The following is a 17434-nucleotide window of genomic DNA, read 5'->3' on the forward strand; positions in this document are numbered from 1 at the left end:
AAAAAAGTAGACAAAAGAAGTATGAGTTGACAAGGACCAAAGAATTTTAATAATGGGAGATGAGAGACAACTCAATAATCATGCCGACTGCCCCTTCATTTCGCCTTTTCCATGAAAATAGCATCTGGTGCTTATATTCGTTTATAAGCACAATGGCAAATTTTTAATTAGAGATTACGATTAATTATTAAATCATACCATGGTTAATAATTGAAACTTAATTACCCAAACAAAAAATGTAATATTGAGAACCCTAATAAACCTTCTCAAACACTTATATTTTAAAGGTCTAACAAGTACTTAAAATATATCTTCCTAAGGAAAATGCTAGAAAGCTCGACGGGTTTACTGATAGGGTTACTGAAAGGGGGTAAAAAGATGATTTTACCCCCACGTCTGCTTTCTCCCTTCCCTCCCATGGATTTTCTCCTGCTCTGTGCATCTCTCTTGTCATGGCCGCCATCTCGCCACGCTACCGTCGCCTCTCTGCCATCGTCGTCTTGTCTTGCCTAGCCAACAATTGCTGCATCGATTGTCGGCGAGGCGAGGCAGCAATGGCAGAGAGGCGACGGAAGTGAGGCGAGACGACGACATGGAGACAAGGCGACGGCCATGACAGAAGAGACACACAGAATAGGGGCAGTGACTCGCTTCGCAAATTTGTAAAGTGGAAATGGGCAAAATCATTTTTTTTACCTCTTTTCTCATAGTTGCTCGATAGACCCATTAGAACGACTCCTCTAGCCAAATATCTCGTGATAGCAACAGAAAGGAAAAACTCAATAATAAAGCATAAGGAAAACCCTTTTTCAGTGTTGATGCTTGTACCATGAAAATGGTCAGGGAGAAAGGGATAAGGTTATAAGTAGAGATGAGGTGTTGGCAAGGATTGGACATGACAGGCCAACCCTTGCAAGCCTCTCACTTGCCCTGAGGATAAGGTGAGCCCACAACCCTTTCTTCTTCCCCACAACCCTTTCTTCTTCCCCACATCCCCTTCGCTGCCATGAATTATTAGAAGCCACCATTCCTTCAATATTTGCCATTTTCAACCCTCCAAAACCAATGCCAAGGTTATATTTTTTATTTGAAAATTATTATCACCCAGATAATGGGTTAGCTGTATTCTCAAAACTTAGATCTATTTTAGTGATTTTTTAATATGTGATATAAATGATTTTTTTTTTGTCATTAAGAATATATAAAATAAAAAATAAAAAATTATAAATAGACAATGTTAGGGTATATCTCGAACACAATACAAATAAACAGATAAAAGTTAACTCACAATTAATCGCTTAAACAAAGCACCAAGCATAGAGGGTCACCTGAACTCCTAAAAGACTATTGAATGTATTTGAAGGAGATGCAAATCAAAGCCATTTTTATGGTGATTAATGATTTACTTAAATTTTACTTGCAAAATTTGTTGCCCAGTATATAATTTCTCTACATTAAATCAATCGCTAGAATATTATGCTATGGTGGAGCGTCATGTACCAAATTAATCCACATGAGCACCGGTCCAAAATTTTTCAACCGCTCATTCACTTCGTCTCGTCACTTGACAGCCACTCAAAACGCTTACTGTGCCCTCCCTGCGCAAGATAACCTCATCGGTGCACGATAATTCAATCGCTCTCTCTCTATTCTTCACCACCAGAACCTCACTGAAAGCTCAAAGCACGGCATTTTGGCTCTCTACCTTCTCTCTCTCTAAGGAATCAACAATGGAGTCACGAGTGTTGTCCGGCGCCGCCACCATCACCGCCGGCATCCCCCGGCCGCGAAGGCCCGTGAGGCTGAGCTCAGCAGCCTGCTGCGCCGTCGCCGACGGCTCCGGCGGCAACCTCATTTGGGGGAGGCAGCTCCGGCCTGCTATACTGCTTGAGAGCGCTTATCCGGTGGCCGCCAACTTGCCCGTCACCAAGCGCGAGATTCTCCGGCCGTGCCTGGCCGCAGCATCATCGCCGGCCGAGGACAGCGATTCCGCCGGGTGAGGTCCGTTTTCCTCGGTTCTGACCCGATGTTCGACCCGTTCCAGAAAAAAAGGCCAATTTTAGGAACGGAAATAATGAAAATTTTGAAAACAGAAACAATTCAACAACTTTTTCTGGCTTCTCGTATTTTGTTTTTGTTTTGGTAACAGATATTAGTTCAAAACCGTAGAAATTCGGTTCATCTTTTGATTTTATCTTCTTTTTGGGTCTGACCCGATGATTCGGCAGGGATGCTAAGGTCGCTCCGGTCGGCTTCTTCAACAAGTACCCGGCGCTGGTCACCGGCTTCTTCTTCTTCATGTGGTATGTCACGTGCATTCCTAACCTGCGCCTTAGTGCGCCCAGCTATAGTCTCCACACACCAACTGTCAAAGATGAAGCTCATAACTTCCTCCGTGAAATTACTGACATGTCCTTTCCTTTTACACTATTTCCTTCCAGGTACTTTCTTAATGTGATTTTCAACATACTCAACAAGAAGATCTACAATTATTTTCCTTACCCCTAGTAAGTGATTTCACCATGTTACGTTTTTAATTAGATTTTCGTAACTTAGAATGATTGTGACGATGATTTACCAATGTTTTGTTTTAATTATGCTTTCGGTAAGTTACAATTATTGTGATGATTTTGGTTCCTATTTGCAGTTTTGTGTCAGTCATACATTTGTTCGTTGGTGTGGTGTATTGTCTGGTGAGCTGGACTGTTGGCCTTCCTAAGCGCGCTGTAAGCCTGACAACTCTGAACCCATCAACAAACATTAAACAGAAGAAACTTAGTAGAAATTATATATACACATATATTTGTTAATGATGCCATGACTTGTTTTAAAGAATAAATGAGACCAAGATATGAAGAAGTTCGTATTTTATTGGAAGAGAACAAATCTAGTCTTGCACGGCTGATATGTTCCTTTCAAGTGTTATCATTTGATTCCTTGATTATTAATTTTCTTTTAAGCAAATGAGTTATTGATTCTGCTGGATGGTTGGACTGTCAAGGACAAAGTTATCTCATATATTTTTGCCATCCATTTTCTTAGATTTTTTTTTATTGCATCTCATTTCTTAGTGGATTATTGTAAAAAAATCTTGTGGTGTTTAAGACTTAAAATACATGAAGGTTTCTATCATGTCTTTCATAGTGGTGTAGTAAAATACTAATGTTTTGAAAACATTAAAGTTAGCACAATGCTTCATTTCGTATTGGCATTGCCCCCATATCATCGGCATTGTCGTCTGCTTTCTTACATATTGACGTGTTAATGACATATGACTGGCGGTGTTGTAGCCAATTGACTCGAACCTCCTGAAGCTGCTTGTTCCTGTTGCCGTATGTCATGCCCTGGGCCACGTGACGAGCAATGTCTCATTTGCAGCTGTTGCTGTTTCCTTCACTCACACAATAAAAGGTGAAGTGTTCAGCTTGGGTGGGTTTTTGCAGGAAGGGAGGGGAAGAGGGAGGGACTATGGGATTTGGGTAGCTGTGTGCCATTAATTACCGAATGCTGTTTGTTATTCCTCAAAATATGTGTGTTACTATCTAATGTTTTTTGAATCAGCTCTGGAGCCTTTCTTCAATGCTGCTGCAACTCAATTTGTACTTGGACAGCAAATACCCTTTACCTTGTGGCTATCATTGGCTCCCGTTGTTATTGGTAAGCTCCTCCTTATAAGTGCATTCTCATCGCATTTTCATCCTTCTATGTTTATCAGATCATAGATTATTGGGTTATCAATCCGTAGTTACTTTTTTAGCCACTAATTGATCTAGAAACCTTTTTGCTTAGGCATGCAGTGGTCCGCTTGAATAAAAGCTTTGAGTTTGTTAACTGTGTTATAGTATCTGTATGAAAGGTTACTACAGTTGGCATATTAATTCTTGATATAAAAACTAATGGGGTACAGGAGTTTCAATGGCTTCATTGACTGAGCTGTCTTTCAATTGGACGGGATTCATCAGTGCAATGATTTCCAACATTTCCTTCACCTACAGAAGCATATACTCGAAAAAGGCCATGGTTATGTCTTAGATACTCTGGATTTTTTCTTAACCGCATATACCTTCTAGTCTCTCTTTCTAATAGTCCACTTGCTCATTGCAGACTGATATGGACAGCACTAATATTTATGCTTACATTTCCATTATTGCACTCTTCGTCTGTATTCCGCCTGCCATTTTTGTAAGTGAGGCTCTCCTTTGAGAATTAATGGAAATTTTGATTATTTTTGGAGTTTGTTAACTTCTTATGCAAACTCGCCTTCTTGTTTTCCAAATGTTCAAACATGCAGTTGGAGGGACCTCAACTTATGAAGCATGGGTTTAGTGATGCAATTACTAAAGTAGGTCTAACAAAGTTCATTTCAGATTTATTTTGGGTGGGAATGTTTTACCACCTATACAATCAGGTATGCTTCTTTTCTCTGTTTCCAGATAGGAAAATTTATATATGGTATGGGATGAACGAGTAGTTGAATACTATGAGAGAGAGAGAGAGAGAGAGAGAGAGAGAACGCGCTACGAAATTGGTCATAATAAGTTCATCACACTTAAAAACATTAACAGTTCAAGTTTCAGTTATGTTAATGTTAGTCCTCAAATGTCTTCTTCTTCTTGTTCGTTTTGTAAAGCTTGATACCATGATACATGATTAATAACTCATTCATTTGCGTTTTCAGTTAGCGACCAACACCCTGGAGAGGGTGGCACCTCTTACACATGCAGTAGGAAATGTGCTGAAGCGTGTGTTTGTGATTGGCTTCTCAATTATAGCATTTGGTAAATATGCCATTTCTCTCATCTTTGTCATGCCATCAGCTTTCTATTGATGGAGATCTTCCTATTCTCAAGGCATCTAACAAATCACTGTTACAGGTAACAAGATTTCAACACAAACTGGCATTGGAACAACCATTGCAATTGCTGGAGTTGCAATCTACTCCTTCATTAAAGCCAGGATGGAAGAGGAGAAAAGAGTAAGTCCCATTTTCATTCGTAATCAATTTTATCTAGATTCAGTTTACCTGCAAAATCACATACAATTTCTTTGAACACAATTGTTGGAGATTTTTCTTTCTACCCCCTGTTTGCTCCTCCTGGAAAGTATATCAATTTGTTTACAATGTCTTGAACTTCTTTGCAGCAAATGAAAGCGGCGTGAGAGAAGGCGACTTGACGGATGAGCTTGGAGGGGTCCTCGTTGTAGATTAAAAATGTTTGTATCCAAAGTTATATTCTTTTCTCATCTTACATTTCTTCCTCTTGAAAGAAGAACAATTGCTAAACTGCAATCATTTTATGTTACTAGAAATAATGTATCACTTTCTGTTCCTCATGACCGACCGACCAACTCTTTTGATTGCAAAGCTCTGAAGTTCGTGAACATATTTCTGAATAAAGTAGTATGCGAATAGCAGAGTATTATTATGTGTGTTTATTCTGTGCATCTTCTCATGCCCCGAGATTGGCTCTCCACTCATCTTTGAAGTAGGATAACAAGCCTTGAACAATATAGGAAGCATTAACCCCTCAACCACTTCCATTTCCTACTCAACTCACTTGAAAGAGTAATCAAGCAACAGCTCCAAACTGTTGCATGAGGCATTCAGCCAAGTTCTGTTGTACTGTGCCAATGGCATAGGTTAATTTGTTCTCGCTGCTATTGTACCTTGGTCTAGTTGAAAAAATTGTTTCTTTGCAAAGCTTTCTTTATAGTCTGTTGTGCCTGTGACATGGGTTCGTTCTGTTGTTGCTGTTGTACCTTGGTCGAGTTGTGAATTAGTTTATTTGGAAAGCCTTTGTAGCTGTTGTAATGACAGGTTAATTTATTGTTGTTGCTGTTGTACTTTGGTTGAGCTGTATAAATATATATATATTTTTTGCAAATTAAACGTAATTTTGTTTTAAAAAATGACCCACTTTCGGTCCTTGAGGCGTTGATTTCCAGCTGTTTTTATGGATAACAATATCTTTTGTAAAACTATTTTTAATTATTTTTCAACTATTTTTATAGATAACGATATCTTTATAAAACTATTAGGGCCTGTTCTCTTTACTGTTTTTTTTAATTTTTCAAAATACTGAAAACGCGTTCTCTTTTTTGTTTTAAAAAATGCGTTTTCAAAAATAAAGAAAAAATTTGTAAAGAAAATTCAAAACAACAAAATGTCGTTTTAGGTGTTTTCTATGAAAACACAAACAAAACACCAAAACGCAGAAAACAGACAACCTCCTTTCCCTAGCCCCAGCCTCCATTCTCGCATCTCTTCTCTCTCTCTCCCCTCGGCCAAACACCGTGCCCACCATCTTCGTCGCTGCTAGAGCTATCGTCGATTCTCGCCTGCCACCGCCGAAAGTCGCCATCGACCCTTATTTTCCCCTAAATCTGGCAGACTTCATTCATTCTCTCTCTCTCTCTCTCCTCTCTTCTCTCCAAAACACCCAAAATCGCAAATCCGAAAACATAGCACCACCTCTGCCACCGCCATCGACCGCATAAGCCATTGCCACCGCTGTAGATCCCACCCGCCATCGGTCGTGCTAGCTGTCATCTACTGCCCATTGGCGCTCCCTTTGCATCGCATCCACCATCATCACTTCCCCTTCGTGCGAGACCTCATCCATTCTGATTTCTATGTTTTTAATTTTTTTTTATTTGATTTTTTTTTGTTTTGTTTTATTTGAATACGAATATGTAATATGATATGTAATATAATTTTTTTGTATTATTTTTTAATATTTTTTATAATTTATTTTAAATTAAATTTATTGAATAAAATATTATAAAATGATGATTTTCAAAATTTCAAAACAAACACATTTTCTAGTTTTTTGTTTTAAGAAACAGTTTTTCAAAATGATAAAAAGAACACGTTTTCAAAAATCTCAAAACGGACACTTAAAACATAAATTTGAAAATGAATTCAAAATTGAAAATTGAAAATTGAAGCACGAAGAGAACACCACCTATATTTTATCATATATAGGATTTTTTTTCGCAAAGTCATGGTTTATTTTGACAAAAAATGTTTTCTAGTTAGAAATAATTTTTATACGAAAATATTATTTGTCTATGCATATCTTTATATGATATGAAAGAAACCATTATCATTATTCACTCTTTTTTGATATTTTTATCTCGTAAAAAAATTATTTTTTTCTTATCCCCCACGTCTTCAAATGTCTGTAATAAGAAAGACAAAAGTGTCATTCTTTCACTTCATAGCTATGTTACTTTTTTTTTAAGTGACCTTTTTTTTTTTTCTAAAAAAGGGAAACTTAGTATCATGGGTTCAAGCATTGGACCCTAAGATGGTTTGAGTTTTAATCAGTGAATCCAACAATGGAAAGGGTGAAAAAAAAATTATTTTTATCTTTTTATTAAAATTTAAAAATATTAATATTTTAATCTTTTTATATATAATCTCATATTTAATTTAATTCTTTTACATGACCCATAAATCTATATTAACAATATCATTGTAGGTACCCTCTCACTTTACACATAATGATAACTAAAAGTGTGTTTGATTGCATTACTTAGAATTTAATTTTAGGTAATATTGTCTAGAAAACAAAAACTATCCCACCCCCTTGAAAAATGAATTTCATGAAAATAAGTTTTAAATGTTTGTACCATATATATTTTTCTATAAAAAAATTAAGAGTGTTTGATTGTTTTTTATAAAAAATATATAATAATTACATATTTTTCATAATAAATGTGTGCAATCAAATACACTTTAACTGTCAAACATATAGTTGAATAATTATATGATTAAAATTCTTGATTTTAACTTTAAAAGGTTTTATCATCTTAAAAACTGCACAGCAACTAGTAATTTTAAGGTATTAGGGTCATATATTTAATACCTAAATAATTTAATTTTCTGACTCCGGTTGAATCGAGGGAATGAATTATGAACTTGTCAACGGATTTAATTTAATGAAATTTATTTATGTTTGATAATAATAATTATAATAAAATAAGTCTTATTGTAAGAAGTGGGCCTGGTTGGTTGGAATTGGACTTCCAAACGGGGAAGCCCACTTGAGGCGGCCCAAACTCAGAGCGTGGGACCCACCAAAAAGGGTCTCTACTCTCCACGACTACCCCTACCCCTTCACTTTTTATTAAGTTGCTTGTTTTCTGTGCCCTGTTTTGTGTCGGGTGGGGGACTCGGGATTTCTAGGGTTTGACGAACCTTCGATCTGCAATGGAGGAGCAGAGGAACAACGCCAACGGTGACGGTCCAGCTGAAGGCCCCCGGGAGCCGAAGTTCCAGATTACTCATTTGGAGTTGCGCATCCTCGAGGACGTGTACGCTTGTAAGAATAATTTTACACGTTCGTGTTTGATGTTCTTTTACTTATTTTATGAAGCAAATGCATCTGTAATTCAGCTTATGTTCAGTTTTACTTTTATTTTCCCTTCATCGGTAAGGCGTATGATTGATTCGAATGCATGTGTTGAATTTGGGATATAGATGTATGTATAGTTTGACAGATATGTGAACTGTGTATGAATTGAGTGGGTGTTTAAGGTTTTTGATCTGTTGTGGTTCGTTGATCGTGGCAGTGGAAGGTTACCCCTCTAATGCGACGATGACTTCGCTATGTCAGCAATTGGGGTTGTCGATCAGACAATTAGCGATGTGGTTCTGTCGGAAGAAGATACAGGATCAGAGGAGTCGGGCGCGGAAGAGGCCAAGATGGGAAGGGAATGATTGGGGAAACAGGGGTTCATTTGATTCTGGAAGGGATGAATTGGTGGCTGCTGAGAGAGTGGGCGTGCGTGCAGCAAGAAGGTATACTCGGTCTTCATGTTCAGCAATGGTGCCTGGGGGAAGAGGTGGGCTCTAGGGGAGCCACGGAGGGAGGGTGGGGAAAATCTTTGGATGGCGTTTGAAGAACTTCCACCCGGTACATTTGGCGAACCGATATAGGTATCAGTTTCGTCTGGTTAGTGGTTGAAAAACTTAATTTCTCGTGCTTTTAGTTGTGTTGGTTGTTAAAAACGAGATTTGATGTTCCGAACTTAATTTGTCAGTCCAGTACCTCTGTTTTGTATTGTATGACAGTTTTATGTAATTCCTGTTCAGTGTGTGTTGGTTTTTTAACATAATTCCCTGACTGAGTTAAGAGCTTAGTTTAGCTTGTTTGGTAGAATCACTGGTTCACAGAACGAGGCTCAGAAACATGGTGACTGCCTTGGGTAACAAGCATCGTTCAAGGACCAATGGTATAAAAAGAAGAGGGAAACTTATTCAGGTGATTTTCTGGGGAATGAGGAGGGGAATTTAAGTAAGTGTTTACTCTTGAGGACCATCTTTATATGTTGGGATCATCCATTGCATATGTTTGAAATGTTGACTACATTCAGTTTTGTAGTAAATTTTCTTCAACCTACATTTTGATTAATTTTGAGCTAGAATGATGAGTTTTTTTTTTTTTTTCCAAAAAAACCACAAATTTGAGAGTATGATATTATACAGGGAGAATAGAAGCAGACATTTACTCATGCATGCTAGGTTGTTGATTTTGTAAATTGTGAAAATAGACAATACTGGGATGAAAGAACTAGTATATATGTGGTAAATCGTACAAATAAACAATGCTGAAGTGCAAGAACTAGTATGCATATATTTGCATTGCTTGTAACCAATCATTCTTCTAAGTTCGAGATAACTTGAAATTCTAGTGCATAATGGTTCAAGGAGCAAGGGCTTTTGATTACCATTACATGGACTATGGTTCAAATGTGATGCAATTTACTTTTTGATCATAAGTTGACATGTTCTTCAGAAAGCTCACAAGAAACTGGAGCCAATGATATTTTCTCTCTTGTTAAATATGTTTATACTTTAATTCCTTACCATAAAAAGCTGCAGCTCAGTCCGAGCTGATCATTGAGTGCACATTTTAAACTGATTTGTCTGTATGTTATGTACTCGGATGATTTTGGCCTGATACTCTATTATTGTTTATGCAATATCAGAAATGGCTGCTCCTTGCGAGTTAATACCTGCGTTAATAGCATATAGAAAAGAAAACAAACTCATGTTTTCAACATTGGAACTATTTTACTTTCTCAATATAATGATTTCTTTGATCCTTCTATTCTCCCCCTTGTGAAGTTATTTCTCAAGCATATTAGGTATGATTCATGTGATGGTGTTGATCTTAAATAGGCAAACATTAAGATGGCGTTGATTCCTTAATCGCTTAGGCTTTTGTTTAGGTCATGTTTGGATGGTAGACACTAGTGGTAACAAATAGCAATCCTCCTTCTATTAGATAGAGACTTGTATCAAAGTCACCTCTTTGTTTGGATTGCATTGCAGATTTGCATCGAGCCTCTTTTCACTAGTGTTTGGTAAACTCACAAAGCACATCCAAGAAGAGGTGCCTTGGGGTACATTATTTATAAAAAATGTTTTCAGATGGATGAGATGGAAACATGATGAATACTAAGCTTGAATTATGGAGGTACACTTTAGAATTCAATCGTTTCAAGTTGAGTGTGTTAAGAAGTTTAGTAGCTGAAGTGTACTTGCTTGTGAAAGTGGGTACGCAGACCTGGGCTACTAAGTGGAACCAGACCATTCTACTTGCCATTTGCACTCTCCTATGGTGCGATCATAGGGAGCTTGATTTGAATAAGCAAATCATAGTTTTTCTCATCTGGGACTAAAATGAGGCGACTACTATTTGACACAGCTGCTATTGTGAAAATGCGTGTGCACTAGTGATTGTGCTTGATCTCATTATATGAAATTAGTGTGATCACTTAAGGTTAAGAGGAGCTGAGATGTCAAATGAAGCAGCCTATTGTGCTAATGGTAATGGATGGAAAGGGAAGAGATTTTTAGGACAAAAAGATGGGGTTCACATGGGGATTGCCAAATGAATTCTCGCTTTTTGTTCATTTCTATATATTTGCTTTATCTTCTGCAAGGCACATATAATTAGTATCTGACCTAATGTTTCCCACAATTTTTTTGAGGCTTCCTTACCTCTTTTGCTAAATAGTTGTTCCATTCCATCCACTCTTTTTTGTTTATTCATTTTTTTAATCTCAAAAGTCTTAATCAAAATTTAGAGTCAGAGAGGTTTGTAGTTTTTGTGAATATGGATATTTTATTTAACTAGGATCCAATATGAACTTCCTAGCGAGAGCAAGTGGGCCTAGCAAGTAGGTAGCGACCAGCTGGTTAGGTAAGTTGTTTGGTCTTGGTTTTGGCCTTGTATGTATAATGCACTAGCATTTATTAATACATGCAATTTAGATTACCGATCAAATGAACAAAATTTTAGGTTAATACTTCCACCCCAAATGGACTCAATTTGATTGATACTCGCTGGATTACTAAAAAATTACCATCCCTACCTTTGATCTTCTTATCACAAAGGAGCAACCTGATTGTGGTCACCAAGGCTTAATCTCTATAAAAAACCTTTAAAGCTAAAAAAGGACATTTATTGGACGGCTATTGGGCCAGGTTGTTGCATGATGGGGAATGTTGTTTTACTAATATGAGCAAAATAGAGCGTAACTAAGATAAGGATGTTATGGTTGATGTGCAACCATACTAAAAAAGAGAGAATTAAAGAATTAAAGACAATATTATCCATAAGAAGGTCGAAGTGGCTTGTATTTAAGATAGATGTGCATATGCAATTAAAATAGTTTGGGCATGTTAGAAGAACATTAATAGATGCATGTGTGTGGAAGGTAGATGGATTGGAATAAATTTGTAGCTAAGAGGGGGGGGGGGGGGGAGAGGGAGTGAGGGACCAAAAGAAAATACTTGGTGGAGAACTCTTAGACATGGCATGGGATAAATGGATAGAGATTATTGGAGAGCTATAATCCATGTTACGTACCCCACCTAGTAAGATTAAAGCTTGCACAATGATGTTGGAAAATTTAGAAATTATAAATTAGGTTATTCTTGATAAAGTTGAAGTGACTCCCATTGAGTTTGAAGATAAGATGTGAGAGACTTGATTAAGATAGTTTGATCATATAAAAAGAGCAATAGAGGTTTCTGTTAGGACTTAGGAGAGTGGACATAATGGAACAAGTGTGTACCAAAAGAGGTAGAAGAAGATCACGAAAAATTTAGTGGGAGACACTCAAGTGTGATTTAGTTCAAACAATGATATTTTTCGAGTGTGGGTCGATACGATTGGTCAATTCAGGGGCAAAAAGGGAAATACACATCCTTGACCAATTGAATTGGTTGACTCTCATGGTTCAAAAATATTATCCTATTAATTATAAGAGCCTTACAGAAGATGAGGCCATAGAGAAAAATGATTGAAGAGCTAGAATTCATGTAGCTAATTTCACATAGTGGATTAAAAGCTTGATATGATGGTGTTGTAGTTCTTAAAACAATTTTTTTTTTTTTTGGGGGGGGTTACAGAGAATAGTTTAAATTGTAGGAAATGGGAAAATCCTTTTATTTTATGTTATTTTTCATATGAAAAGATTTAAAAACAAGTTCTTCTTGCTTAAAGAATGAATTTTTGACAATAGTTCCGAAGACAATTTATCTAAGTTTCCAAAAACGGAAACAAAGAAAAAAGAAATTGGAAATTGCAATTAAACACAACCCCCTTTTTTGTATATGTTTTTGGCTTTGACTTGATGATTCCATAGTAATTTGTAGCAGACCTAGAAAATTTGTTTAATGGGGGCAAATCTACACTAATAAAATTTGTTATAAAATTGAATAAAAAAAACAATACATATCTATAATATTCTTCTACAAAAATCATGACAAACATCTATAAATTTCCTCAAATATGAAGGAAAAAATTTTACTTGGTAAATATAAATCTTCAAGATTGAAGCTTGAAAGATATGAATAAAATGAGGGAAAAAATAAGTAAAATTTAAAAATTGGAACGAAAACCGAACTCCAAAATTATGTAAATAATGATTTACATAATTAACCTATCGTATTAGGTTATTTAAATAATAATTTATTTTTATTATAAATAATTAGCGAAAAGGCCTAACGTAATAAATTAAAAAGAAAAAAGTGTCTTTTAAAGTTCAAACATTGGGAGTTGGATTCAAACCCATGCCATTACATAAAAGAGTTCAAATTTTAGAACACAGACCACTCGACCAAATATCACTCTTCACAAATCTCACACATTTGAAATATGATATACTTAATTTAAATGTTAACTTCATCCATAAATTAATTAAATACTTTTTTTTTGGGTGGGGATGGCCCACCTCATGTGGCCCTTGCTCGGTCCACCCTAATGCAAAGGTCGCTTTGTTTGGCTTCCTTGAGAATTATTTGTCTCTTGTCCCAAGCATCTCCTAACCTGTGTCGAGATGCGTTCAGCATGGTCTCCTATCACTGTGAACGATCAAGCTATGACTTCCTCTGAGAAATTACAGAAAATTCCTTTCCTTTTACATTATTTACTTCTAGGTACTTTCTTAATATGATTTTCAACATAACCAACGAGATCTACAATTATTTTCCCTACCCATATGAAGTGAGTTTACTATGTCATGTTTAATTAGATTTTTTGTAAGTTAGAATTGTTGTGATGATTTTTTGTTCCTTTTTGCAGCTTTGTGTCAGTTATACAACTTGTTTGTTGGGGTGGTGTGTTTATCTGGTGAGCTGGGCAACGGACCTTCCCAAGCATGCTGTAAGTCTGACAACTTCGAATCCACAAACCAAATTTAGTAGCTATTCAGGAAGAAAACTGAAGAAACTTGGTTGAAATCCTTTATATTCGTTAGTGATACCACATGACTTGTTTTAAAGAACAAATGAAACCGAAGTATAAAGAAGTTTGATTTTTATTGGAAAGGACCAAATCTAGTCTTGCTCAGATGATATGTTAATATTTTATACTTTTGTTACCATGTGATTCTTTGGTTGTTAATCATTTTTTAAACAAATGATTTTTTGATTCCAGTAGGATGGACCATCAAGGACAAACCAAGTACATGTGTCATTTCTATATGATCTTCCATCTTCTTAAAATTTCTTGACTAATTTAGATTTTTTTTTATTGCATCTCATTTTTTTTAGAGTCATAGTTAAAGTTTAGGCTTAAAAGTACATGAAGGTTTATAACGTGTCTTCACAGTAATGTTTTGAAATTTTGAAGCTAGCACAAAGATAAGTTTTTATTGGCATTGGCCCCTATCTTGCCCACATTTAACAATAATTTTGGTATCTTCTTTCTTATATACTGAGATGTTAATGAGGTATGAGAGGTGGTGTTGTAGCAATTGACTCAAAACTCCTGAAGCTGCTCGTCCCTGTCTTCATGTGTCATGCCCTGGGCTATGTGATGAACAATGTCTCATTTACAGCTGTTTCTGTTTCATTCTCTCACACAAGTACATGATAAAAGGAGAAATGTTCAACTTGGGAGGGTTTTCCCCAATGGAAGGGACTGGGATTTGGATACCTGTATGCTATTGGTTACCGAATTAATTGTTTTCTGTTCTTCAAAATCTGTGTTATTAGTTAATGTTTTTTGAATCAGCTTCTGGAGTCTTTCCTCAATGCTGCTGCATCCCAATTCATACTTGGAGAGCAGATCCCCGTGACCTTATGGCTATTGCTGGCTCCAGTTGTTATCAGCAAGCAAGCTCCTCTTTCTGTGTGCATTCTTGTTCTATTCTTGTCATAGATATCAAGCTGTAGTTAGTTATTTAGCTATAAACAGCTAGTGCTATGAATTGATCTGGAAATCTTGTTACTTAGGCATGCAGTGGCCCACTTGAATAAAAGCTTTTAGTTTGTTAATGGTGTCATCGCATCTCTATGAATGGTTACTACAGCTTACATTTTAGTTCTTGATGTAGAAACCAATTAGATGCAGGTGTTTCAATGGCTTCATGATCTAGCTGTCTTTCAATTCAGTGCAATAATTTCCAATATTTCCTTCACTTACGGAAACACATTTCCTTTGTCATGTGGTCAGCTTTCTATTGCCTAGATTTTTGTATTCAGAAGGCATCTAATAATCCACTAGTACAGGTAACAAGATTTCAACACAAACTGGCATATGCATTGCAATTGCTGGACTGGCATGCAATTTCTCTTCATTTAAGGCCAAGATGGAAGAGGAGAAAAGAGTAAGTTCTATTTTCATTTGTAATCAATTTTATCTAGATTCATTTTAAATGCAAAACAAGGGTGGTATGTTCAATTGAAGTTGTAATATTCCGAACAGCACCCTGTTCCATTAATACTCATCTTAATGGCCATTGACCCCCATCCCATAACCAAGCAATATAGAAAACAGGTCTTATCGCTCAATTTAATCCATCTGTCTGCTTTCGGTTGCGGGATAAGAGCTTTCATTTTTAGGTTCATTGCCATCCATTTTGCCATAAGGATGGTTAAGAGTAATCTGAGAACTTGTTTGTTTGACATTATATTAATCACAACGAATCATATCATTTCAGTTCCCTTTTTGAATTTCTGAGGATGAATTGGGAAAATGGGAAATAAGGAAGGGGGAAAAGAAGGAAAATACAAGTTCCTTTCACGGATTAAGTCGGATGTTTTCTTGGAAATAAGCCCTATGTCTTAGCAAATCTATACAAAATGAGCAGAACTTAGCTGAAATTGATTCAATCCGTCTTCTCTACCTTTCGTTTCTCCTCTTAGAAATGTATCAATTTGTTTACCTTGTCTTAAACTTTTTTGTTTTGGTTATTTTTGGCTTCAAATGTAAGCGGCATGAGAGAATGTGCATTCATTTGTTGACTGCAAATAATGTCTCACTTGTGTTCCTCATGACCAGCTCCGATGATCGCAAAGCGAAGTTAGTGAACATATTTCTCAATAAAGTAAGTGAATAGAGGAGTATTATTTGTGCAGGGGATTAGGGCCCCTTTGGGCTTTGGCTACTCAATTTATGTTTATCCTGTGCATCTTTTCATGCCTCAAAATTATCTATTTACTCATTTCCCAGTTAGCTAACAAGAATTGAACGGATATGGAAAGCCCTGACCTTCAGCCGCTTGCATTGCCCTTACAAACAAACTTGAAAGAGGGATCAAGCAGCAGCTCCAAACGGTTGCATGCGGCGGTCAGCTACCTTTTTATTGTACAATTTTCGGCGGCATAGCCTCATCTAGTAGCAAAGTTTAGGACATGTAGTTGTTGTTGCCCTGTCTAGTAAATCGACTAATGCGTGTCTACGTCAAAGATGTCCTCAGGATTGCCATGTTCCTGCCAGAAGGATGAAAATGTAGCATCAATCACATCGTAAAGGTTGGCCAACCATTGGAGCAATTCAAGAGGGGGCAAATCCATGAACTGTCTTCAAGCACGATGAGTGTAATGCTTCACTGTAAGCTGTATAATAGTTGCGGGTGAGTTCTAGCGAAAGGGTAAAATTGTTCTTGATGGTAGCAACGTTTGTTAGAACTTTTTTGTCAAAATTTTATTTGTATGGATTTGTTTGGTTGAATAAATAACTATACAAATGTATAGCAGAAATTTGATTTATGCAAAGCTACTGTTAATTTCTTTTGTAATTTTTTTGAAAACTTTATTTTTACAGAAAAAACTCAAATATTTGTAGATAATAATAATAATTTTTTAATATAAAATAAAACATTTGCTAAAAGATAAATTGTTTATACATTTTATTATTTCTCTATTGTTTTTTTTTTCTTTTTTTTTTGTATTTACTAATGACATTTTATTATTTGTCACATGGATAATAGGACGTATGACTTAGTTTTCGCATGTCTACTAATGGAGATTTTGTGATAACCATAGGATATCAATAATTACAGTGTTTTTATTAGTAACATGAAAGGTTGGTGTATTTTATGTTTGTACAAAAGACCTTTTGTGGTATCATTGAATTTTTTGTAACTGAAAAAAAAAGAAAGGTCTGATGAGATTATTGGAAAAAAAAAATTGAAAACACATTTGAAATTAAAATATCTTTCTTCATAATTTGCCCAAATGCATGATAACTAAAATGGCATTACAAGACTTATTACAAACTTTAATTTCAATAGGCAAGCCTGTTTTTAGATGAATTAATTGGATTTATTTATTATACTCAGATAATATGATTTAAGTTTCATTTGGTTTAGATGATTTTAAATGTTTTATTGAATAATAATTTATAACATGATGTATGTAATGTACTACTAGCCTCAAGCGGGCATGAGAAAGTGGCCTGGTGGGTTGGACTTTGGACTTCCAAACGAGGAAGTGGCCCAAATCGTCCGTAACCATGGCCTGGGACCCACCATAAACACAAACCAGAATCTAAGAACCGGATGTGGACCGACAGATTCCAAACTAACAAACACAAGATTTTAGAATTGGAATCATCCTATCCCAGAAACACAGTAAACTTTATCAACCCTTAAAAAAAAAAAAAGGTTTGGGGGGGGGGGGGGGGTG

The 17434-nt window shown here is 36.2% G+C and overlaps 2 protein-coding genes across 15 annotated transcripts; both read left to right on the forward strand.

Annotated features, from left to right (window-relative positions):
- Positions 1-1601: 1601 nt before the first annotated feature.
- Positions 1602-17432, forward strand: LOC127808857 (triose phosphate/phosphate translocator, chloroplastic). Of its 7 annotated transcripts, XM_052347531.1 has the most exons (13): positions 1602-1996; positions 2229-2303; positions 2442-2507; positions 2648-2726; positions 3291-3411; positions 3562-3657; positions 3908-4020; positions 4105-4182; positions 4292-4408; positions 4679-4778; positions 15035-15132; positions 15807-15852; positions 15978-17432. In XM_052347531.1, exons 1-12 carry the CDS (start codon positions 1731-1733, stop codon positions 15813-15815), a joined length of 1218 nt encoding a protein of 405 aa, XP_052203491.1. In that variant the 5' UTR covers positions 1602-1730; the 3' UTR covers positions 15816-15852; positions 15978-17432. The 7 variants fall into 7 exon arrangements, 6 of the variants coding, with proteins under 6 accessions (XP_052203491.1, XP_052203490.1, XP_052203489.1 ...); XR_008024990.1 differs by having other exon boundaries at positions 15035-15852; XM_052347530.1 differs by having other exon boundaries at positions 15807-17432.
- Positions 8133-14800, forward strand: LOC127808862 (triose phosphate/phosphate translocator, chloroplastic-like). 8 transcript variants are annotated; one of them, XR_008024995.1, is made up of 5 exons: positions 8133-8327; positions 8578-8944; positions 9154-9302; positions 13605-13685; positions 14538-14800. XR_008024995.1 is itself a non-coding variant. In XM_052347539.1 (5 exons), the coding sequence occupies exons 3-5, from the start codon at positions 9198-9200 to the stop codon at positions 14682-14684; spliced, it is 300 nt and encodes a 99-aa protein (XP_052203499.1). In that variant the 5' UTR covers positions 8133-8327; positions 8578-8944; positions 9154-9197; the 3' UTR covers positions 14685-14800. The 8 variants fall into 8 exon arrangements, 2 of the variants coding, with proteins under 2 accessions (XP_052203499.1, XP_052203498.1); XM_052347539.1 differs by having other exon boundaries at positions 9154-9269; XR_008024992.1 differs by having other exon boundaries at positions 8134-8327; positions 13605-14800.
- Positions 17433-17434: the final 2 nt, after the last annotated feature.

The sequence above is a fragment of the Diospyros lotus genome, chromosome 8, assembly GCF_014633365.1.
Source record: "Diospyros lotus cultivar Yz01 chromosome 8, ASM1463336v1, whole genome shotgun sequence".
Lineage (NCBI taxonomy): Eukaryota > Viridiplantae > Streptophyta > Magnoliopsida > Ericales > Ebenaceae > Diospyros > Diospyros lotus.